The sequence below is a fragment of the Chamaea fasciata genome, unplaced genomic scaffold (assembly GCF_029207755.1).
Source record: "Chamaea fasciata isolate MVZ Bird 193981 ecotype frontalis unplaced genomic scaffold, bChaFas1.0.hap1 SCAF_20, whole genome shotgun sequence".
NCBI lineage: Eukaryota > Metazoa > Chordata > Aves > Passeriformes > Sylviidae > Chamaea > Chamaea fasciata.
In genome coordinates, this window is record NW_027094105.1 from 9,322,710 (window position 1) to 9,347,238 (window position 24,529).

Consider the following 24,529-nt stretch of genomic DNA (forward strand, 5'->3'; position numbering starts at 1 on the left):
TTCTTATCAGGAGATCAACTTGCTGGGAAGTGCCTGCTTGTTATTCCTTCCAGCGGCCTCGCTTTGCTTTTGTTCACACTGTCTCTTCCACTGGCTGATCCCTGGAATTGTGTGAAAGGGGGGGAGTGTGAAGAGAGATGGACGAACAGGAGTTAATGTGGTTTATTCTCCATAATGAGAGCGTAATCCCGATGATCTCTTGGACTAGTTGGGATTCACAGGAGCAGGTAATGCAAATGGAAGAACACCTCACTTGCTAAGTGAGAAGTAAACAGTAGGAACGGTTGTTTGTGTGTTTGTTACACATAACAACCTGCTTGCAGCTGTGTCTGGGAAGCAGAGTCGAAGGAGGCAGTGATGTTGGGTGGGTTAAACAGGAGTTTGGGTGCCAGGAGCTGCTCACAGCCTGTTCTGCTGCTGCCCTGGAGCCTTGGGGGGATTGCTGTGCTGCTCCATAGCGATTCCACAGCATGGAAAACAGGCATGGAAGAGTGGAGTGAGGATTAATTATTCTGTCAGTTCCAGTGCCTTGAATTGGTTAACAAACCAAATGTGTTTATTACTGTACAGAAAGAGTTTCAGAAATACTCATAAGCCCGAGGTCCTAAATTAATGTGCAGCGTTTGCAGTGCTTGTGTCCTCTTTTGGCAGTGGGATATGTTCAACTTAAAAACCTCCTGGTGCCTTCCACTGCCAACAGTGTGCTGGCCCAGCTGTGTGGGGATAACCTGGGAGGGTTTTCAGGGGCTGGGTCATTTCAAGGAGGCTCCTCTTTGAAGATCTTACTCTGCACAGGGGGACGACCAAAGCATTGCAGCCTTCTGTAAATATTTGGAAGAGCAGGAAGCCCTGTTGTTTGTTTCTCTCTCCTGTGTTGTATAATGTGGATGAGCCCTGTGCCGTTGAGAGGTGACTCAGAACTGCCACCAAGTCTGTCCTGACAGGGATGGAAGTTCAGGAGAGGTTGGGAAGAAAAGGCTGAAATCAGACACTGAATCTGATCTCTTGTAGCTCGTTTATTTTATGCGCAAGCGGGCAAATTTGACAGAAATCACAGCAAATAAGGCTGGAAGGAGTTTCAGGAGGTGTGTGGTATGTGTCTGCCCCAGGAAGCCCGTTGTCCCTGAGCCTCGCTGGGCAGGGAGAGCTCTCCCTCTCTGCGCCGTCAGTCCCAGTGTGTGACTGTCCATGGCAACTGGGACTGTTTCCAGTGCCTAACCCAAATACCTTCTGCTGCAAATTAAGCCATTTCTTTCTCAGCCTCCAGTGGCTGCGGAGAGTTTTTATGAGTGGCTTACCGTGCCCTTTTCCATGGCCCTGGGCTCGCTGTGGCAGCGTGGCTGATGCCAGGCCCTGGGCACAGTGACCCTCCCTGACATGGGGCCTCCAGCCCTGCAGAAGTAAAAAAGGGCACTTAAACCTTTATATATTCATACTGGTCACCATGTGAAGCTGCTCTGCCGTACATTCCTGGAGTTACTAATTTACCTGTAAGCTATTTTTATTAACCTTTAAAACAAACAGCTCCCCCCACATCCCCCCCCAACACCCACACCCACCCCTCCTTCTGGTTATTTCTGGTTTCTTACAGAGGGTTTTGTAACATGTCTCTCCTGCAGTGAAACCCACGGTGCTTAAACGAAGCTAAAATGGAGATTTGACTCCAAACATCTCATGAACCATAAGTTTAATAATTTCAGGAGGGTTTAGGTGCTAAGCCAGCTCCGTGTTTGCTCTGGGGTCACACTGATGTGTTTGCTGGCTCTGCTTGGGGTATGTTTTAGTGATGAAGTGAGAAGCTAAGTTGGGGGGCTGTTACCCCCATGCAGGTGCTTTCCCTCGGTGCTGAGCAGTGTTTGGGGCTGGGGAGCATGTGGTGAAAATAATTTCTTGTAGCTGCCTTTCACGTAAGGCCATCATTCCTGTTCTCCAGCCAGGTGTGTTAGAAATCCTTTAAACAATGTCGATTTTTCCGGTCATTAAGAAAATGCAAAGCATCTTCTTCAGTTGTCATCTCGAGCTCACTTTCAAAATGCTGCGATCAAGTAGTTTCTTTGTGACAGTCCAAAAACAAAAGAAAGCTCAAAGGAACGGGGTAGGAGCCTGAATCTTCTGAGAGGAGATGACACCAAAGAATTTTTACTGCTTGAGATTCAAAGTGCAGCTTTCTGCAGAGAAAAGTGCCCCAGCCGTTTGAAGGCTTGGCTGGGAGTTGGGAAGGCAGTGAGGTTTCCCTCACGGCTGGTTTGGGCTGGCTGAGTTTCACACAGGTTATGTGACAACCGAGGAAGATGTCACTGAGCCAGCACCTCACCCCGTCCATGGCTGGAATCTCAACCTGCTCTTTTGGAATAGTTTAAGACACATCTCAGGAACTGTTGGCTGGAATTGTTGGTTGTTTCTTACAGTCAGGCTTTGGCAAGGGCAGAAGCGTGCTGAGGAGACAACCTGCATGGAAACACTTGGTTAAGGAGGACTCTGGAATGGTTTTGGGAAGGGAAGTTTGTTACAAGGTCTGAGCATCACTGAATGGCAGCTTGGAAAGAAATGTTTTTCTGAGTTCTCTCAAAGAGGGTTTGTGAACTGAGGACACACCACCTTACAATGCTGTAGCTGACCTGTCCTAACATCTTTCTAAATCTCCTCAGTGCTGAGCGTAGCTGTTAATTTTGCCTTTTCAGCCCCTTCCCTCCCTTGCCAACGGGGAAGGAGGTGAGTATTCCTATCCTCATTTTATGCTTTAGCAAAAGCAGGATTTAATGATTTTTTTTTCCTGGTTCCAAAGCAAATTGCTAGAGGAATTAGTGAGGTAACTTAAGCATCCTGTGCCTCTAACCCCATTAGCAGTTTCCCCGAGGAGGATCAAATCCACCAGTGCACGGATCTGTACTTTGCATCTAATTCTCACTCATCTCAATACAGTTTCTGTTTACTCATCTGCGGACTGGAAATAACGATAATACCAACCTGTCAGGCATTATCTGGAGCTTACAGTTGTATAAAAAATGCTAATTGTTGAAGGTGAAAGTCTTGCTGGTGGAACGTTGTTCCAGGGGCAATGCCGGTGGAATCCGTGGGGTCGTCGCGCTGCCTCATTCGCGAGGACACCTCGGGGGGAGGCACCTGTGCTGTCCCTGTCCCTGTGCTCCGGGTATGTTTGTGACTGTGCCCCGTTGTGTGCCCGCAGAGTCCCCCCCGGAGCGGTGCGGGCAGAGGCGCAGCATGCCCAGCGGCATCTCGGAGAAGAACCCCAGCATGGAGCCCGCAGCCACCACGCCTTTCCGGGTCACGGTCAGTGTCTGTCCTCTGCAGCAAGTGCTCTGGGGTCCTGGGGGGCTGCCAGGGGGAAAGGAACCTGCTCGGCCTGACACGAGGAGTGCTGCCTGTGGAACCGGGTGTTTACTTGTCTGTAGGAAATTGGGGTGCTGTTAGATAACTGTTAGCAACAGGCAGCTGTATCCTGGCAGAGCAGTAGGGTTTGAATGGAGTCTGCAGCTTCACTCGGGACACTTTCCTGGACAGGTTTCCCTGGTGAGTGCTGGTGCAGTGTATTCCTGGCTGCATTTAGCTGTCTGCAGCTGTACAGTGTGTGCTCACACTCCTACAGAGAGAAAATCTCCTCTAGAAGAACCTGTCATTAACTCACGGGACACCTGCCAAGCTGGGATTGCCCAGAGCCCGGGATCCTGTCCCAGCAGGAGCCTGGAGGAGCCATCCACGTTTTCCATGGCTTCAATGCCTGTCCTTTGAGATGTCACTGGCCGTTCACTTCCATGACCAACAGCGGTCTTGGCAGTGCTATGTCCACTGACAGACAGGGACAGGGACCCCAGGAACGGGATCTGTCAGTGCTGAGCCCTGGCTGTCGCTGCCCAGTGTCAGCACAGTGTGAGCACAGACCCCACTCCCTGCACACATCAGGTGCCCGGGCTGCCTCTCCTCGCACACAGCTAGTTTTATTCACAGAAGTCACAAATGGTCTTGCAGCAGGTTTGCTCCATGCAGGTTTTCTCTGCAGGCCACACCTTCTTTACAGACTCAGCTGCTGCTTACCCAACTCAGGGAGGCACGACCAGAATTTCAAAGGGAAGACAATGGTGCAATCTGAAAAAAAAAAAAATAATCTGAGCACACCCAGTTCACCTGAGAACATTTGCACTGGTGAATGAGTCATGATTAGCAGTTTGGACAAGGAGTTTATTTTAGTTCTAGAAATTGTTCTTCCAGCCATCAGAAGCTATGGATCTCAGTGAACGAATGTCCTTGAACCTCAAACACCTACTCCTGGTTGGTGAAAACGGCAAAACATGATGGGAAAATCTGGATTCTTCACAAGACAGAGGATTTGGGAATATTTTTCTTCGTGTCCCTGCAGTCAAAGAAAATAATTTATTCCCTTCCAGTGGCATATGTCCTGCTTTTTGGGTTTTTAGAGGAGCTATTCCAGCTTTGAGCAGGTCAGCCCCTGCTGGTGGAACAGCTGATGTGGGATGCAGTTCCTTGCTTTGAGCAGCTCTGTTACTCCGTGTGGATTAAATAAGGGCAGCCATCACACGGGTAGCACATGACATTTGTCTTCTCTGAGCTCAAATCCACCCTCATCTCATTTCTCCCCTGCTCCCCCTCCGAGTGTCACTGCATTAATATGAATGGCTTCATTAGGTGCAGTTGGTGCTGCTGCCCAGCCTTCAGCAGATGTCTGACTTTAGAAATATATTCTCCCTCACCTTCTTTCATTAACCAGAGGAACATTAGCAGTCAGTCCACTCCAGCCACTGGGAATAGTAATTAGTGCCTTAGTTTAGTGGTAATGGGATTATTACTTTTGAGCCTGCTGTTGTAGGTTTGGAAATTGTAAGCTTTTCATATTTTACAGCTGATTGTTCTTCCCTGACATCTCCATCCTTCTGCTGTTGAGTCTCCAAGGGCCTGGGAAGCTCAGGAGCCATTGGATTCAGCTATTTTGGCAGTGTTGCACTCCCAGTTGCTTTCTTTCATTTCAGAACTAGAGCAAACTAGGTTGGAAATTTGGGAACTTCCCTTGGGAGTTCCTTTCCCGTACAGAAATCTGCCAGGCAGGTTACAGATAATTGGGCATTGTGGTTTTTGAAAACAAGAGCTCCTGGTAGTTTTTGAATTATAGAATACAAACCTTGAAAATCAAGTCTTAAGGTTTCTGTATCCTCATGTGTGACTTAACTGTTCTTACCCCTTCTCCTATAAGAAATTTTTAATGAAGCTTCTTAAACTTGGAAAAATCTCCTCTAGTCCTGGTTATCTCAGGCAGTACAAGAATTATTTTCCATGTAAATCCCTCCCTTCACTTCCATGCTCTCAGAGCTCTGCATGAGCTGATGCGGAATGAGAAATTCGAGGCTCCAGCCCAAGCGGTCCCTGAGCTGAGGTCCCTTGTCCTGAGCCTGCTCTCAGAGACAAGTGTTCAGATTTTAGTCTGCACTTCCAGTGGGCAGCTGGCAGCAGCTGGTGATGCTGCAGGGCTGGAGACACCACCGTGTCCCTCCTCCGTGGCCGTGCTTAAAGCCTTGCTTTTAGGAGAAGCCAGAGAGAATCCCAATAGCCCCAGGTGCGAGGTGGGTTTAACATGAAATTTGTGGGGTATTTGGTCAGACTCAGGGGCCAGAAGCTGGGGAAGTCTGCTGAGTGCCAGTGGAATCCCTCAGCATGCCCACCTTGCAGGGAAGTGGTGCCGGGGAGGATTTGCTGAGGCTCACTGGGGAGCACTCGCTCCCATCCCATCAAGCACTGCCATCTATTGACTCCTTCTGTTAGAGCCCGATTTACTTCGTTTTCTGGGAAAATATCCCAGGCCAAGCAGAGTCCAAATTGCCAAAAAACTTGAGGAAGCATCTGTATTCTGTATTTTACTAGGCAGAATTTAGGATTTCTTTCTCCAGCCCTTTAATCTTCAGTTCTAGCATTGATCATTTTCTTTCCAGGAGCACCAAAAGCACTTCAATGCTTCTTCTGGTTGAAGGCACACTGGCTCCAAAAATCCCCCAAAACCACACCAAAACACAGTTTTTCTTCTCCTTGTAACAGGAACTTGTTTTCCTGCAGTTTTCCTGCCTCTTTGGGCTCACTACACAGCTGAATTTGCAGTGATCCATCATAAGCTACTCTTGCAGCATTCCTCCATCCATCCTGGTTTTAATCCTTGATAAATGAAGTATTAAATACTAATGGCAGTAAATGGAAACTCCTGGAGAGATGAAAGTGAAGAGCCCTTCTGCCATTCCTCTTCACTGAACATAATCCTAAATAATGGGATCCCAGTTCAAACTGCTGTGGACAAGATATTGAAGGATATTTTTCCCCCCCAAGTTTTTGCCTGTGCATAATACACTCCATTTTCCATTTCAATTTTTTGCTCTTTTTTTTTTTAAAGCAGTCATGTAAATTATATTATAATGATTTGACTTTGGAGAATTTATGTTCCTGTATTATGTGGAGAGCGGAATGGCACTTCCCTCGGCACGATCACCCCTCTTTAATTGAAATGTAATTGTTTACTAAACCATTGCAGCTCAAAGGGAAAATTACTGTCATTTTGGTCTGTGGCTGCATACATTAAAGCGCCCCTTTTGTAGGGATTGAATTTAAGGAGAATAGGGACATTATCACAGATGATATATAAACATAAAGCCATTATCATTAAACTGTCAGCTGCAACTGACTGTGGGTAACCAGTGCTAGTGGCAGCAAGAAATAGGGAGATTACTTGGAGAATGTATCTGTCACTGCAGTCACCACTTGTGCAACGGGACGTGCTTGGAAGCTTTGGGGCTGTGAGCATTTTAGAGATTGGAAGAAAAACGAGGTCATTTGGAGCCTTTGTATTTATTTCCAGTCTCCCTGGTAGTGCTGGGCAGAAATCAGAGGGGTTTGTCAGGTACCCAGCACCCAGGCCTGGTACCTTAAACATCCTTTGGGGGTGGATTTCCAGGCTCTCCACAAAGGTGGTTTGTTCTTACCACCCTCGTTTTCCAGCTGGGAAAACTGAGGGAGGGAAAACTTAGCTAACTTAAATGTGATCGTGCTCCAAAGCTCAAAAATGTGTCCTGAGCAGAATTTCTTCATTTCCAATTCCCAATCCTGGTGTTAACCACTAGCTAAGCTATTCCTAATTACCTCTCTGAAATCCTCCTCAGTTTCAAGAGAATTAAATATTCTCCAAATTGATGCTGTAATGTGAAAATGAGTGAGTGGGTTCCTGGACTCCCAAGTCCTTGTTCCTAGCGCAGAAATGCCTTGACTTTCTTACTTTCTCTGCCAGCACCTCGTGTTGTCAAATTTCTAATTGCTTGTTATTTAAATTAGAGCCCTCTGCCTGATTTTTCTAAGTCATCTTATTAACAAAAACCTGAGAGTATTTTTGATCTTGAATTTTTGCTTGTCCTTTATGAGACAGGAGATAAATTCTAGTAAGATATGAAGGATAAATTTCGTTTTGAAATAGGGAGTCTTTTTCCCTACTCAATGCTTCCTAGCAAAGGGACTGGAAAGTGAGCCTGACTGTAAAGATATTTTTAATTCTTTGAATCTGACCTTGTATCTTGAATTTATTTTTTTTTTTAAGTAAACCTGGAATTTCCAGCTGGGGAGTACTGCAAGGCAACATGGTCAGAGATAGGAGGGACTGTCAGATTTCAGCACAGAGCTGCAGTCCAAACCACTGAGGATTTATGATGTGCATCAAGCAGGAGACAGGAATGACAGGATAAAAGACATGGTGCTATGACCTGCTTCAGTGAAAAGGGGTCAGCAAGGCAGGGTATGGATTTTTTCCCTTTTTGAACTGAGTGTGTTCCAGGGAGGTCTCTTTGTCAGAGCCTGCAGCCGTCTGAAGGACAGTTTCAGAGAAAAGAAGAGCATAAGGGCTCATCAACAGCTTAATTCACACACTGAGGCCACTCCTCTGTAGAAGTCTGAGTGATCCTGTTGTAGTTTTTTGTGGGGTTCTTGATTGCTGTCACTGTGGGGTGGTTGGACAGCAGAGGGTTCCCCGGGGCAGGAGCAGGGTGTGGGGCACTGAGGAGGGGATGGGACATCCCCTGGTGCTGCCACATCTGGAGGAGGCTTGTGAGGACCCTCCCAGTGCCCAGGCAGAGCCCCCGGGTTAACCTGCAGCTTCCACCAGAGGGAAATGCCACAGATCACCGAATTTCTGTGCCCCAACACCACTGAGATGTGTTCTGGACTAGGGCAGGAGCTCACCTTGCTGCCTCCTGTGTGACGCCTGGGCAGTGGGAAACTTCTGGGGAAGATAAAGTCAGACACTGAGTAGTTCTTGGGTGGGAAAACAAATGTTTCAGGATGTTGCCTGGCTCGGCAGAGGATCTAATTTGGCACAGTTCCATTGATTTTGTTCAGCTTCTCCAGATGTTTACACTCTCTCAGCCTCTGAGGACACTGGACTGATCCCCCTGGGCTGTGTGAAACCCATGGCTCCGAGCAGGGCTCAGGGTCCCAGGGTGAGCAGCAGAAAATCCTTGGGACTGGGACAGATTCCTTGTGCCAGGAATGAGAAGGGAAGGAGTCAGAGTGAGAAAGCAGCTCCAAACTGCCTCGCCCCAGAAAGCCTGAGCGAGTTCTTGTGAGATAAACCTGTGCTGTTCTCCAGATTCCACGACTCTCCTCAGATCCCTCCATTCCTGCACTCCTGGGGAAGGAGTGTTGTAGCCGGATGAGAAATACCAACAGCTCCTGTGTGTTTTCGTGGAGAGAGCCCATGGGAGGAATATTTAACATTTAGGCAGTAAGTAGGGCTAATAGGAAATGCTAATTCACATTTCATTCTTTTGATCAGTGTATATTGAATGATAATTACAGTGATAGTACTTGGCACTTCTGTAGCACCTTTCATCTGGAGCTGCTAAAGTGTTCTGCCAATCTGAATGAATTCAGGCTTGCAGGCGCTGTGGGGTTGCAATTTACCATAATGCCTGAAAATAAATGGGGAACCAAGGCCTGGGAAGATTATACCACTTTCCCTATCGTTCAAAATCTGTATGAAACAGTCGGGGCTGTGTGGCAGTGCTGCTGATCATCTTATGAGAAACAAAACCAACTCAAGGCATCACTATAGATGGTGAAAGTGGTTAAAACCCACCAGGTCTTTACTCTCTAAAACATGTTTGTTTGGCAGTTTTTGTGGTAATTTACCAATTCAGTAGGCACTCAGGTGCTCTGGTGTATTTTTGTTTGAATTGCCCTCACAAAGGCAGAGAAACTATCTCAGATTCTCCCTGGATTTTTCAGCAATGTACTTGGATCCATATCCATTCTTTAGAGACTTCCGTCTCCGAAGCGTGATTTGAACAAAAATGTTCCTTTCAAAGCTGCTACAAGAAAAAAAATCATAATGTTTCAGTTTCTTCCCAGGAAGCCCAAGTGCAAACAGCCTGGACTAATTGATAGGCTGGAGGGAGGCAAATGGACCTGACTGGTTTCATTTCTGTGGAGTGAATGAAAGGCAGAAAGCAAACAAACAAAAGCTTCAATTTGTTTAAACCTCTGGGCGCTGAAAACTCTCACATTGCTGGTAGCACAAAGGAAAGAGGGCCATTAGAATATCCAACATGACAGTGTCCCTTTAATTTGTTTCTGGGTCACAGATAAAGAATTGTCCTGCAGATATGAAAGGTAGGATAATAAACACATTCCGTTCTCCCTCTTTGAGCAGCACTGGCATTGTGCTTTCAGAAAACAAGTCAAGGAGTGGAAGGTATTATCTGAATCTCCTGGAGACTGGAACATGAGTGCCCATTGCATCAGGACCTTCATCTGTGAACTTCCATTGAGGATTTGTACTGCTTTAGCTCAGGGATGTTCACTCTTTGCTTCAATACTGAATTCATTGCACTGGAATTCACGGAAACCTGTGTCATTGCCACAGTTCACCCTGAACAGTTTTCAACACATTACCACCAAGTTTTGTTTCTGAGACAGATTTTTTTTTTTCCCTAGTTTAGACTAAACACTTCCCCTTAATTGCCAGAAGGTTATTTTGAGCCATAATTTCTTGGTCTTTCAGTGTGGATGTTCACACGGCAGTGTGGCCTCTGGTAATAACGAGGGTGCTGTGACAGGAAATGATGGGAGACTGGCAGTGATCCTGTCCCTGCTGTTCACCCCGTGGAGGCAGCTGAGCTTTAACAGACACGGAGGAGTTGATGGCCCTTGGCTGGATCGTTTGGAATTTGGTTTGGAGGTTTGTTCCTACCCTCCAAATCCTGCCTCGTGTGAGGCTTTCTCCAGGTGGTGACACTGTTGTTCCGAGCCAAGGGCAGCTGCTGGAACAGCAGCTCTGCTCCCTGCTCTCCTGGTGAGTGCATGGACTCAGGACACTGCAGCCACAGAACTTCGATTCCTGGCTCTGGGTGGAGCACACATGGGAAGATGACATTGATTTCCAGATACTTTTTTCAAACTTTAGTCGCCATGGAAACAAGATTCCCTTTCTCCTCCATGCTGTCACTTTTCCTCAGCGCCGCACTCTGATAAGCAATAGGCTGTGTTTGTCCTCCCCACACGCTTCTTCCCAGGGATATTCATGGCTCTGGCATCAAGGATAATTTGAGAGGGAGCTGGGGAAGCTCTGCTGCTTTTCCTGAGGTGTTCAGGTGTTCCCAGGCCTGGCTCTCTGCCAGAAACTTTCTTGTCTTTATCTTCCTCCGTAATTACAGTGGATCATATCTTCCCTGCAACATTTTTCAAAGCACCAAGGAAATTAGCTCCAGAACTAATCATGTCTTTATTTCCTGAATGGCTCCGTGTAGTTCCCTACACGGCTCTGCAGAACGGGATTTGCCCTGAGCAGTGTAACCTGTCCCTGCCCTTGTCCCCTCCCTCCGTTCCTGCCTCTTGCAAGGTCATCTCCATGGCATTGCCACGATGGCACAGCCTGGCCTGACTGGAGTACATAATCAAGGTCACTTCACTGGACTAAACTCCAGGTTAATTTATTTTCCGTTTCCCGAGGAGTCCCATGGACAGGCCGAGGGGTGATGGGGACAGGTTGCCCCTGGACAGAGGCCGTTAAGACACAAGAAGAAAACAATTTTTGCTGTTCATAGGGGTGGAGGAGGAGACCTTCACATCCCTTCCTGGGAAACAAGGGAGTGTCCCAGCTGGTGTGGCGCTGACTGTGACTGAGGGACACGTGCTGGCCCTGCCCTCGGGCCCTCTGGGAACGAAGCCTTCCTTGATAATTAGCAACCGAGTCAAAAATAGTTGAGGAATAAGTGAATGACACTTAAATCTGCCTGATAGAATTGAACCTTCCTGCGGGGTGACAAAATCCTGCTTTAAAGATGGTAAATCCACTGCTAATAATTAGGCAAGAAATAGTCGCCGCTAAGACCCAAAAATAGGATCTGTCACTTGCAATGTCTGTCTTATTATTTTGAGGGATAAACCAGCAGTGAACTTTATTTTTGCTTCCAGCTCCTGAAGGATATTCTTTTTGGTTTATATCTTTCAATGTGAGTGTTTTAAGAGAATTGTCAGTTGTGCTGCCTCACATCACCTTCCTCAGCACCTCAGCCCAAAATCAGACAAAAAAGTATGAACTGAGGAGGGAAAGGAAGGGAGTAAAGGTGGAGGAAAAGAGAAGGGAGTTGTCTTGCCTTGGTTTTCATTTCTCTCTGAGCTTTCTTAATCAAAAAGCTCTCTGATCTGTGTGTCCTGAAGGATGGAGAAATCATGAAAGCCAGGCTGGTACTCCTGGAAATGTCAAATGTGTGTTTTATTTATCCTTCCATTGTAATTTTTCTCCCCTTTTCCAAAGCTGTAAGTAGGAGGTGAATCAAACTGAAATAGTCGTTTTCATAAATTTTGAGATGAGGATAAATGAACTTCATCTTCAGTGTTTGCACAGTGTCTGGGAAGTGAGTTGTCTAGGGAGGTAGACAGGGGAAATGCAGGGCTGATGTATCATCTGAATTCCAGTTGGTATTCCCCACACCTTCACAAAAGTGAGCATTTTTGTTTGATTGCAGCTGTAATTATTGCTGAATACAAATGTTCCAATTTAAGCTGCAGAAATGTGGGGAAAGTCTTTGAAGCCAAGAGCATCTGCCTGGAACACGAGTTTCATATTTGAATGAGTAACTTTTACTGCAAAATTACACAATGAATCCCTACATTCAAAAGATAATAATTTTTTTTTTTTTTACTCTAAACACATCGTCTACCAACTGCTTTTTAAAATTTATTGGCTTGGCAGCTGGTTTTGTAGAAAATGTGTCACTAAGAGCACACAAGGTTTGTCGGAGGAAATGAGGCAGCTCGGTGCTGGTTCCTTCCTGTAGACTTAGAGCTGGCCATCAGTGTTGTGGGAAATGGGCTTCTCTCTTCTGGTGTTTGCTGTGCCCCGCAGCTTTCAGGTGGGGGTGAGCAGGGAGATGCCTGACCCAGCAGGACATCCCTGTGCCATACATCACAGCAGGGATAAAACGCCCTCATCAACCACTTCACTCTGCACCCTACCCGAGGGTGGACTTTAAAAGGGAGCAGTGATGTGAAGAGATTTATGGGGATGGTTTTCTCCTCTCCCCTGTGTGTTTCTTGCTCCTCCTGGCGAGCTGTGATACCTGTTTTACCGGGAGCCGTGTGTTTGGGGGGTTGGAGGGCTGGCATAGGAATGAGCACTGGAGAAGTAATCCTGGCTTTGCAGCTTATCTGGGCACAGTCAGCGTAGCAAATCACTTGGACAGCTCTGCCTTCACACCCTCCCTGTGTGCCCTGCCAAGCCTCCGTCCTGACAGCATCTCCTACCTGCTCTCCCACCTCCAGCAGCCTGCCCTCCTTTCTCCCTCCCTGCACAGTAAGCTTGTTGAAGCATGGACTGCCTGGGGACTGGCTTTTAAAGGGCATATTCTCATTCCTGAGGTTGGGAAAGAATTAAATTAATCTGCTTCACATGAAAAAATACTTTTTTCCCCCCCCAAAATAGAAGGGTACAATGGTTGATGCCAACTATTCCTAGACGGGTTTTGTACCTGGTGTAATGGTCACTGTCAGTGACCCACTGGAGCTGAGGTGCTGCCCCACAGAAACAGTTCCACAGTGCAGCTCCTGAAAGCTCCTGGGCTCTTTAGCCCTTGGCAAGACCCCAAGGGACCAGGATCGGGATGTTTCGAAGTTTTGGATACAGCAGTTTGTCCTCTGGGCTGGGGGACTCCCTTGTGCCTTTCAGTGCACCATCCCACTGAAATCCTCCTGCAGGTGCCATCCTTGCTTGACTGTCCCCAGTTCTGCCCTCTCCGGGTGGATCCCTGGGTTTGCTCTTCAGGGTTACTTGCATTCTCCCTGTGTCTCTGTTTCTGCATCTTTCATCCCTGATTGCTCAATTACCCTTCTCCTACCTTCCCAAGGAATATTTATCTGTCTTGTTGGGATGTGAAATGTTGACAGTATGATAATTACAGAGCTGGGAACAAATAATCCAGGGTAGTGTGAGTTTGTTTTAATAGGAGAACAAAAGAATCTAAATTGAAGAACCAAAAGTGATCCCTGAATAACAACAACTGTCGAAGTGGGGTCTGGATTCTTCCTGACACTTGAATTCCTTCACCCTTTGTTAATGTCCCACCTGTTCCTTGTCTATGTTCCGTGGAAGTCACCAGTGCTAACTGGAGAATCCAGGCTCAGACTTCCCAAGGTTTCTGGTACTTTACCAAAGGCTGGGAAGGGAATCTTCCCAGAACAGAACAGGAGCAGAGTGAAATTCTGCAAAGAAGCAGTTAGCGGAAATTATGAGCGAGAATGTCCTGAGCTGAGAGCTGCCAGCCCGTGGAATTCTTTCTCCAGGGCAGTGGGAGAAGATCCCGTGACCAAGGCAGTTTCAACAAGAGAGGTAAAATCTTTATGAAAATGGAGCTCAAGCAGCAATTCTTTATTGGCCAGAGGTGGGAAAGGGGTGAGATGTTGTGTGTGAATGTGTTCTGTTGCTGCCGCTTCTCTGTGACCTGCTGATACTCACATGCGTGAGATTTGCCGTATTCATAATTAACCCCCAGTGCCTCTCATTTGATGTAATTCCAGCTTTCCTGACCTGGCCAGACCCACACTGTCCCCTGGGTGACCTGGGGGACATCAGTGCATCTTCCTCTGATTTTTCAGATGGGCTGAGCTGGGTGTTTGCAATGACACTGCAGATCTGATTCATCTCTGGCCGTGGCAGGGCAGTGTTGCTAAGCAGCGCTTCCAACACGAGCTGGTTCTCACATTCCGGGGCTGCCTCATGGCCTGGCTCCCAGACAGCCCCTCTCATCATCCCAAAGTGCTGCATCTCCATGTTTGTCCTTCAGCAGGAGCACCAGCCTGACCGCAGCCTCTGGAGGTTTTATTGCCAGCGACCTCTGGCCGCACAACGGGTTTGCAGCTGCTTTGTCATTCCTTTGGGCTTTGGCGTAATCCCAGGACACTCCTGTCTCAGGGGGGCTTTCCTGAGCCCTTTGGAATAAGGTTTTAGGGTGACATCACTGAGAGCAAGTGGTGGGTCCTTGCTCCTGGTGAGACATCAGGGGAGGGTTAGATGAGATATTTTATTAGGAAAAATTTCTTCATGGAAAGGATTGTCCAGTGTTGGAGCAGCTGCCCAGGGAAGCGTCACCATCCCTGGAGGTGGATGTGGCACCTGGGGATGTGGTTCAGTGAGCAGGGTGGTGGTGCTGGGTTGATAACTGGACCTGATGATGTTAAAGGTCTTTTCCAACCTTGACAATTCCATGATTCTCTGATCTGCTTCTGCCCCTAGGGCTCACAGGGGGACTGGGAACTGTCCTAAAATCCATCGAATTAAATGGAGAAAGAGACATTGGGGGACTTTGCACCCACAAAAACAAAGTCATGGGTTCAGAAGGAGAACACACGTTCATCTGTGGGTGCATTTCTGGGTCCAGAGAGGATAAAGCCTTTTGGTTTTCCTTTGAAGTTCACATCTCTCCTGCTCTGCAGGCTTTGGGAGACTTGCTCTCCTTTTCCCTTTCCCTGGCACTGCGTTGGGCAAATCTTCAGAGCAAGCTGAGCTTTGCCGTGTGAACAGAATTTGGAGGGGTTGGTTGATAAACTTGCAAAAGTGTCATTTCCTAAGGTTTCTGCAGGTTTCTCTTAAGTTTGGGGGTGTCTTCATCCTCAAGGTTGTCACTCTCTTGCCTCCCGTGTGCCCAAGTTCAAAACAGCCCCTGTGCAGGCCTCGTGTACCCTGGAAATGCACTTTTTGGGGAAGGGAATTCCACAGGGGCCGTGGGCTCAGTCACCTGAGCAGAGAGCCCTTCATCACACCTGACAGGAGCAGAGCTGCAGGACAGCAGAGCAACTTACAACTCCAAAGTTCAAATCCGAAAGAGCTGACAGAAATAAATGATATATGAAGTGTTTGAGGGGCTGCAGACGCTTCCAGCCCTGTGCCTTTAACGCTGAACAAATGAAAAATATTTGATCCATAAAGGTCAGCGCTGTACAAAAATTCCCTTCCTGCCCTGCTTCAGTGCCAGGGACCACTCAGGGGATTGTTTCTGTTCTTGGGCTTCTGAGAGACACAAATGGTGCCTGGACTCACCCTCAGGGTTGTTTTGGGCTCTGCATCCTTGGGGTAGCTCAGTGCAGTCGTGCTCTACAGAGAGAAGGGTAAAAATGTGCACTTAGATGTCTTTACTGAGTGAGAAGCAGCATCAGATGCTCCCCAAAAAAAGGTTTCTCTTTTATTTTGAAAGCTAAGACTAACACTGGTAATTGTACAAATGGGTAAACTCATTTGTTTGGAACATTTATGGCTATAAAAGGATGCTTAGTGTTGGCGCAGCTCTACTTGTTTCACAAATACAAATATTAATTATCCATTCAGTGGAGCCTCAATAAGAGGCTATTTCCATGTGCTGTGCAGGAGCAGAAAAAAACCCCAAACTAATTCCAGAATTAAATTAAATTTAATATAAAAAAAAATAAAAATTATAAAGCCCAGGATAAGGATGGGTCTGGTAGAAAAGATTTTTACTCCCAGTTTTATCCCTTATCCCTGACACAGCAGAACACGTGGAGACCTGGGATTGCATACTTGTACTCACAGCAAACACTTACTTATAGCAGTTTCCTGATTATGAGTAGTGAAAAAATTCCTGATGTCCTCTCATGTCCCCCAGAGCTGAGGTTTGCTTGAACTGAAACAAAAAGATGTGGAAGAACTCTTAAAACAACCCCGTCTGTTCAGCAGTTGCCATGATCTGCCTTTGTAGGGGTTGTTCTCTGTGGGTCTGGGGTGAGAGCAGAATCCAGGGTTGTGACCGGGCTCCTGTCTGACCAGTGTCCTCCCAGTGTCCTCCCAGTGCCCTCCCAGTGCCCTCCCAGTGCCCCCCCCAGTTTCCTCCCAGTGTCCTCCCAGTGCTCTCCCAGTGTCCTCCCAGTGTCCTCCCAGTGCCCCCCCAGTGCTCTCCCAGTGCTCTCCCAGTGCTCTCCCAGTGCCCCCCCAGTGTCCTCCCAGTGCCCTCCCAGTGCCCTCCCAGTGCTCTCCCAGTGCTCTCCCAGTGCCCCCCCAGTGTCCTCCCAGTGTCCTCCCAGTGCCCTCCCAGTGCTCTCCCAGTGCTCTCCCAGTGCTCTCCCAGTGCCCTCCCAGTGCCCCCACCAGTGCCCTCCCAGTGCCCCCCCAGTGCTCTCCCAGTGCCCTCCCAGTGCTCTCCCAGTGCTCTCCCAGTGCTCTCCCAGTGCCCCCCCAGTGTCCTCCCAGTGCCCTCCCAGTTCTCTCCCAGTGCTCTCCCAGTGCCCTCCCAGTGCCCCAGGCCAGCCCCTCGCACTGCCCCAGCCTCTCCCTGCTTTCCTGGCTTAGAGCAGATGGAGAACTGCCAGGACTCCTCCGAAGAAAGCTGCTCATGAGGCATCCAGCCTGATCTATTGATATATCATTTTTTTAAATTTTATCTCTATTGTGTTTCCATGGTGCTGAATTTTTACCTTTATAACTTCATGGTGTGGGTTCGCTGCGAGTGAACATTATTGGTGTGGGAGTCAGCTCCAGACACAAGACTTGCATCATTACTTTATGTTTAATAAAACAGGAGCTCCAGATTTTGCTGTCATTAACACTCTGCTCAGTTTTGTCCCCCTCCCTTTTTCTCTCTCCTTTCTAGTTTTTTTTTTTTTCGTGTTGCCCCAGGGCGTGTGGAATTCTGCAGTTCCTGCATCTCAAAGGCATATGGTGCTGATGGGTTCGCACATATGCTTTAAAAGTATTATAACACCAAAAATATTCAAACATTGTAATAGGATATAAGATTATTTCCAGGTTCCAGGGTAATTGCAAATGCCAAATTTGATAAGGAAGAAAAATTTAATGAGAGTCCCTTCCTCAGTCTGCATCGAGATGATGGCACTGGATTTTGGGGTTGTCAAATGCGTAAGAAAAGAGCCCAAATCACAGCAGATTTAATTGTGCTGTTTTGAATTGTGCCATCCTGTTTTAGCTGAAGTTGCTGTGGTTGTGATTAAGCCATTCCTCAAAAGGATTTGTTTTGTTTTCTTCTGCCTTCGTTCTTTGTGTCTTTATCATGTCTTCAGTCAGCTCTTGTGATTAGAGCGATTGTACTCCGGGCTCGGAGATGTCAGAGGCAAAACAGCAGAAACAAAGCAAGAAAAGCAAGGCCCTTGCACTGGCAGAGTGAAATCAGTGCTCAGTGGGAGCTCTGCGTGTTCCCAGAGGAGCTGTGGCTGCCCCTGGATCCCTGAGTGTCCCAGTTTGGGCCTTGGAGCACCCTGGGGCAGCGGGAGGTGTCCCTGCCATGGCACTGGGTGCTGTTCAAGGTCCTCCCAACCCAAACTGCTCTGCGATTCCATGGTTCACCCCTTCTCCTTGCCAGGCTTGATGGATTCTGTGCCACGTTGCTCTGTGGTCTTTCAGGGATTGCATGGGGCTGTGCTCTTGACCACAGTGATTGTCTCTAAAGACCCTGAAAGATCTCTTGTTCAGACCTTAGGCTGTGCAGGGATGAATTTATATAGCCGGTACCTCTGCTGCCATTGTAAAGGATATTTCATTATTTATTCGAGCTGAAGGGATTCGTGGGCTCTGCAGAGTTCGTTTTTTGTCATTTCATAGAGACTATTAACTTCTGAATGAAACCTTTCTCAGTTACTAGTTTAATCTTTGCTAAGATTTTTCTGCTGGTGGTGAACGCTGCCCACACACAGGAAGACACAATTCTGCCCTAGACAGCTCTCAGTATAAACTTTAAAGTGTATAAAGAACACGCATGCAAAGGGCAGTGCTTTAATTGCTGGAAGTGCCAAGAATGCAGCTCAGCTAGAGGAGCAGGCAGTGCTCAGAGGGTGGGATTAGCCTTGTGTGTCTGGAGATCAGAATCAAATGTTGTTTAAAGTCATAAGCGAAGAAATAATGGATCATGTCCTTATGATCTCACTAGGAAAGCTCGGCGGTCACACCCCGGGTCAGAATCTCTCTCCTGTATTTTCACAGACAAATTTCTGTCTTTTTTTTTTTTTCTTACCCCACCTAGAAATTACAGAAGGTATTAATTCACACATTAGGCTTTCTGATCTCTCTGGTGTGCACCATGGAGGTGCAAAGTATCACTATAGCAGCATAATTTATCAGCATTAAAATCTCTGACATCTCATTCTCCCAAGGAAGCTGGCAATGGAAACAGAAAATGGCTCCGTGTGATTTCCTTCTGGTGGCAACAAATGTAAAAACAATGGGAAACAGAAGGAAAGTAATGTCTTGCTGCAACCCTAAACTCTAATTTCCAAATCCTGCACGAGTCATGGAACAGTTGTGGAGACGTGGAATATACAATCGAGGAAGAAAAATGTCACCATTGATTGCAGAAGGCATTTGGGTTTTTCCTTATCAGTGCCCTGTCCAGAGCTCAGAGTTATTCCTGGATTGAAGAAGGGGCTTGATAAAATGAGGACATATGTGTGGGTGGGCTGACAGTGATTAAGGAACTCCAGCCTCTCATTCCCGGGCCAGAACCTTCTCACCAGAGGAGTTTAGGACAATAGCAGGTGTTTGGCCAGTCGTGTATTTTGGATTTTCCCTTCACAGCAAATATTGGCCAGCGTCCATAGCAGGCAACCAGAGCCTGGTCCAGTCAGAGGAACAAGAGCTTGGAGGGCTGATAGGATGAGTGTGAGGCTGATACCACATTGATATGACGGGAATGGGGCTGATACCACGCTGATACCATGCGTTGGGGCTGATACCACCTGATATGATGGAATGGGGCTGATACCACACTGATACCATGAGTAGGAGGCTGGCTAAGGTCTGAGTACTGAGGGAAATATCTTAACAACGCTCAAGATAAAGCAAATCCTCAAATTTGCTTTTCGCAGCCATGTTTCTCTGTAGTATAAAATTCTCTAAAGGTATTTCTCAGGGACAGAACCCTTTTGAAAAGGCCTTTGTTATCTCCCACGCTGGCTTTGTGCAGTATGACAGAGTGTACAGCGTGATGGCCTGTGTTTTATACCTCCTGCTATTTCAGCCACGCAAATAGCTCCCAGAGAAATATTCAGTGCACACAAATGCATGTTACATACCTCGTTTGTAAGTAAAGTGGCACTTAATAAATGTGAAACACCTTTGGTTATCTAGATGTTTGAAATTCTTGGTGCACTTACGAACAGGAAAGTCACTTCCATAACACAGAGTGCCCAGGGAGATTTTGCAGCTTGGGAAAGAGACATCATGTGAGCCGTGACTATCCGAGGTGGGGAAGGAGTGTTCAAATGGCACGAACAAATGACAGGCTTCACGGAAGTCACACTGTGATTATCGCCCTGCAAGACGTATTCAAGGTATTCATTTATAGAAGTGAGCTGCTAAGGATCCATTCCTGTGCGTTGAGTGGAGAAACTCCCGAGGCTCGTGCCTGGAGCCGAGGGTGCGCTGTGGGCACGGCTGGGATGCTGCTCTGGTGCTCTCACACTTCCTCAGGCACGGCAGGATCTGTGCTTGGTCCCTGGGCAGCTTCTCCCTTTCCCGGGGCTGGGGAAGGGCAGCAGAGTGCGCAGAGCCTCAGCTTCTGCGGGGATTTGCCCAGTTATTTACGTGGAGCTGATCTGTCTCTTTCGTGTGATGGTCCATAGAAGGAGCACGCCTTCAGGCTTCACCCCAAAATCCTGCTTTCTCTTTAAAAATGCCCCCCGAAGTGCTCGACCCTCTCACACCATTCTCCTACTCCGTAGATGCCGGCCAGCACAGTAATGTTACACTTTTATCGCCTTATTTAGCGGAGAGATTAAATGTAATGTTCAGATTATGTAGAACATTAACTCCTAACAATAAGCAAATAACACATTAGAAGCTTTGCTATCAAAACGTTTGATGCTGGCTGCGGTGTGGAGCTCTCCAGGAGCCGTGACTTATGTTCCGTGAGGGAGGAGGCTCGGCGGGGAAGAAGGAACGAGCCGGGATCTCTGTCTTCCCTAAGGTGGTGGCTGTCCCCGGTGTTAGGACGGGCTTTATGGAGCTCCGTCCGTGTACCCGAGGCACCTGAGGCGGGCTGTGCCGGCCATGGCGAGCGCGGGCGGCCCGGAGCAGGTACCGGAGCTCCGTGCCCGTGTGCCGCCGGCTCGGCGTGGGTGGCGTCTGCGGCTGGGGCGGCCGGACCCGCGCCCAGCCCCTGCTCCCGTCAGGAGCTGCGATGTGCCAGTCTTGTCTTTCAGACGGGATTTTTATGGGAGCTGATGGTTGCCAGGGCAACAGAGGCTTCGGGGAGTCTGGCGCGCCGCAGCCCCGGCCTGGGAGCGCCGGGAGCAGATGTTGGCTGACGCCAGGCGCTGCCAGCGCCGCTCATGCGGGAGCTGCCGAGGACGCCGTGCCCGCCCGGCTGCACGGGCGGCTCCGCTCCGCGCTCCCCTCTGCCTTGTAATTTAGTATTCTTGTCTCACCCCACAGGGGTTCCTCAGCCGTCGGCTTAAAGGCTCCATCAAAAGGACAAAGAGCCAACCGAAGCTCGATAGGAACAGCAGCTTCCGGCACATTTTACCTGGCTTCAGGAGCGTGGACCATGAAAGGTAAGGGGACGTTTCGCGGAGGGTGTGGGAGAGAGAAGGAGGATATTGATTTTTCCAGCTCTTGTTAAGATCTTGCTTATCTTATTCAGAGCGAGGGCGGCATCTCTGATAGAAGTAGACTTGGTTAATTGCAAGAGGGGTAGTTTTAATTTGTTGCTGAGGGTTCGGTGCGAGCCCTCCCTTTTCAGGTTAAATTCCAGGTGCAGAGAAGCCTGGCTGCTCTGCTTTCTCTTCCCCAATAAATCCTAAATTGATGCACCAGCGTATAAATAGCACAGAGATGCAGCAGCCAGAGCCGGCTGATGCAGGTGAGGGAGGGAGGGGAGGGATGCTCCCGCACTGGACTGCACCGATCACAACTGGGTTACACACGGCAGGAACAATACCGTGGAACAATACCAACCATAATCTCTCCGAATCCCTGTCTCCCCCTCGCACACATCCGTCTCCATCCCGCCGTTGTCTGCCGTCATTACACGGAGATGGAGCCTCGGCGTGTGGCCGGAGCTGCCGCTCCTGCCTGAGCCATGACAGGAGCTCGGTCCGGGAGGGGTGTGTTGCAGGGAACGTGCAGATGGATCTGATAAAGCATTTCACGTGGGATGGCCAGTATTGGAGCAAATTGAGAGCAAAATAGAAGAGAAATGAGATCTTTGAGATTCTTCAGCTGGTTAGAAAGTAGAGCAGCTCTTCAGTGGATTTGCGTGTATTTGTGTCCGTGTAGATTTGCGTTAGCGTGAGCATCAGACAGGCACCGTTCGAGGTAAATTCATGTGTAAATTCACATGCAGATCAAGGTCATGGCTGGGGAAGACAGATTGCTCTACCAACCACAAAACAGTGGTTTGCTTCTAAAAGGAAAATCCTACAACCTTACACAAATCATTCTGGGGAGTGACAGAAATGCTGAAGTGCCAGGAAAAGTCTGTGCCTGAAAATTCCGCCAGGCTGGACATACCCTGATGGAACCAGTTCTGAGCAGAGGCAGTTTAATACGCCAGGAACCCACTGAGTAAATGCTTCACTTTGAAAAGCAACGACAACTTACTTTGTTTTAGCTGTACTTATTCATTGGAGGGGCCATGAGCTTTTGGAGCTCACAAACAACAATTGTCGATCTGCATCTTTCCTTCCCTGACCTATCGCAACCCCCTAAGCTTTTTCCTTCTGGATTCTGCAAGTGAAGTGATTGTGCTGGTCGGTGCCGAGTAAGATTTCGGGGATTACTCTCCGGGCAGACAGGGCTGGTTTGGTTCCTGTGCTGCAGTTTTCCCAAACGCTCGAAGTAGGGCACTGTGTTCCAGAGGGAAGCGAGCGGAGCCGGTGGCCGGGAGTGTGCCCACGGTGCTGCTGCTTTGCTCCAAGAACAGGCACATTAGGCAGGCTTTCCCTTCTACCTGACTGAGTTTTGTTTCCTTCTGTCACTTGGCAGGATAGGACAGGGGAATTAACTGTTCTGGCCAGCCCTGCAGCCAGAGTCATTTTCCCAAATTAAGCCTTGTAATTTCCCTGCCCTCCCAGCACAGCAGCCTGGGCGCCGGCGGGGCTTCCCCACACCCAGATGTGCTGCAACTTCTCCTTAAGGAGACTCGGAGAATCCTGCAGTGCATTTGCAGTGAGGACCTTAAAGGGGGGCTTAGAGGAGAGGTGGCGCTTGGCAGCCTCGAACAACCGAGGATTTGCTCGTATGAGAAACTGAAAATGAACGGCACCTTCATGATACCTGAGATCAGAGCTTCTGTTAGGCAGGCATCTCTCCAAAATGCACTTCCCCTGTGATACACAGACACCCCTGAGCTGCAGGACACTGAGACTCAGAGGCTTTTGACAGCAGGCTCGTGGTCCCTCGCTGCCACCGCCGTGTCAGAGCTGTCAGGTGAGCAGGAGTCCTCTGCAGGAGAGCTTGGCCTTAGGGACTGTTGCTCTCAGAGAGGTGAAAGCAAAGCAGCAGCTGGGCCTCTCAGTCATGCAGCGAGGCTTTGGTTACAGAAGATAATTTTATCTTTCTGAACATTCCCATCTCATTGTATGGGCACACTGTGTATGAAAGAGCTCAGGTCTTTCGGATCATTCTCATGTATTTGCTGTGTGCTTGTCTTGCTTGTAATCCAGCAACTGTTTCAGAGAAGCTTTTGGTATTGGAATATTTGCCTCTTAAATATTTGATTCTTGACTCCATCTTGTATCGAAGCTGATTGTTCAGGAACCACTCCTCTGCTCGTGGAAGTCACCATTATAACAGTGTTCTCTTCTGGAGCGTGGGCCAATTTTTCTGGGAATGCCACAGCAAAAATGAATAGTGCAGTAAATGCAGTCAAAACACTCCAGGTTGAAATATTGAGCTACAGCAGATCGTAAATGCTTCTGTTACTTGGCTTCTTTGTGTCTAAATTGGGACTGTTCCTGCCTCTTAGTTCTTTTATTTTTCCCTTGCTTGCATGTCCTGTTTACGCTGCAGATGAATATGTAAAATACACGAACTGTGCACATGCATGTTCAGACAGATAATGACATGGCTGTGGCTTGTGTGCAGAGCAGAGAATGTAAACAAATATATTTCACTTCATTACTATGGGGTTCATATGGATGGATTTGGCCAAATTTTGCCAGTCTTGTGCACAGTGGGGTTTTTTTCCTATTATAGTAACAGTAATGTGATTATTGATAGTCAAAGAAGCAAAAGCAGAGCAAGTGTAACTCACCTTCTGTATGAGGGGTGCATTACATGGTAAAATCAGAGCGTGTAAATATGAGATCTAAAGGAGGATTGTGGAATGAGTGTTCCTTTCAATTTTCTGGCTGGTCATATTGCTTGTTAGAGCTCAAAAGGGTTCCAAAAAGTGGCTTTTTGCTAACAATGTCTCCTGCCTCCTGATTTATTACAGCAGCTCACTAAGTTTTTATCGTGGAGCACTGAATGCTTGGCTTTGTAGTGGCCTCAGGAATCAGCCACAAATCAAGCATTTGGCAGATGGATTTTTCTTAATTGGACCCACATTTCTCCTACAGAATTTGTGATGGAGAAAATTTCTGGATTGGACATGGAGCACAGGGAGTAGAGCCAGAGAAGGGAGAGAAGGTTGTTGTGCTGCAGTTGATAATTTTTGGTGGGGATGCATTGCTGATGGTTTTCGTGTAGTGGCAAAGGTGATTTTACACCAGCACGGAGAGGGCAGGGCCACAGCATCACTGTGTGGACAAATGCCTTCAGATTGTCTTCCTTTGGTGAAAAATGGGTACTGTGAGTAACTCTGTGTTCTGATGGAATCCCTGAGCTGATAATTGCTGGAGACATTTTTCCTCAGTGCACCTAGAATCCATTTAATGCTACGGGACTCTGGATTACCAACATTTGTGATAATTTTGCAAGGTTTTTGGGTTTTGTTTTTTGTAATTCCAGGAGATAACGTTCTATTTAAGCTTTTATTGGCACTACAAAAGCCTGAGCATATGGTTGATTGTTAAATGAGCC

General features: G+C 47.8%; 1 protein-coding gene across 6 annotated transcripts in view; it reads left to right on the forward strand.

Annotated features, from left to right (window-relative positions):
* Positions 1–24,529, forward strand: part of DAB2IP (DAB2 interacting protein) — a 159,922-nt gene that overhangs the window by 44,200 nt on the left and 91,193 nt on the right. For 5 of the 6 annotated variants that reach the window (XM_066201077.1, XM_066201076.1, XM_066201079.1 and 2 more), the window contains exons 2-3: positions 3,188–3,291; positions 20,939–21,057. In XM_066201077.1, coding sequence (XP_066057174.1) covers positions 3,188–3,291; positions 20,939–21,057 — 223 coding nt within the window. The remainder of the gene's footprint in view (positions 1–3,187; positions 3,292–20,938; positions 21,058–24,529) is intronic. The other variant, XM_066201090.1, reaches the window with a different exon arrangement.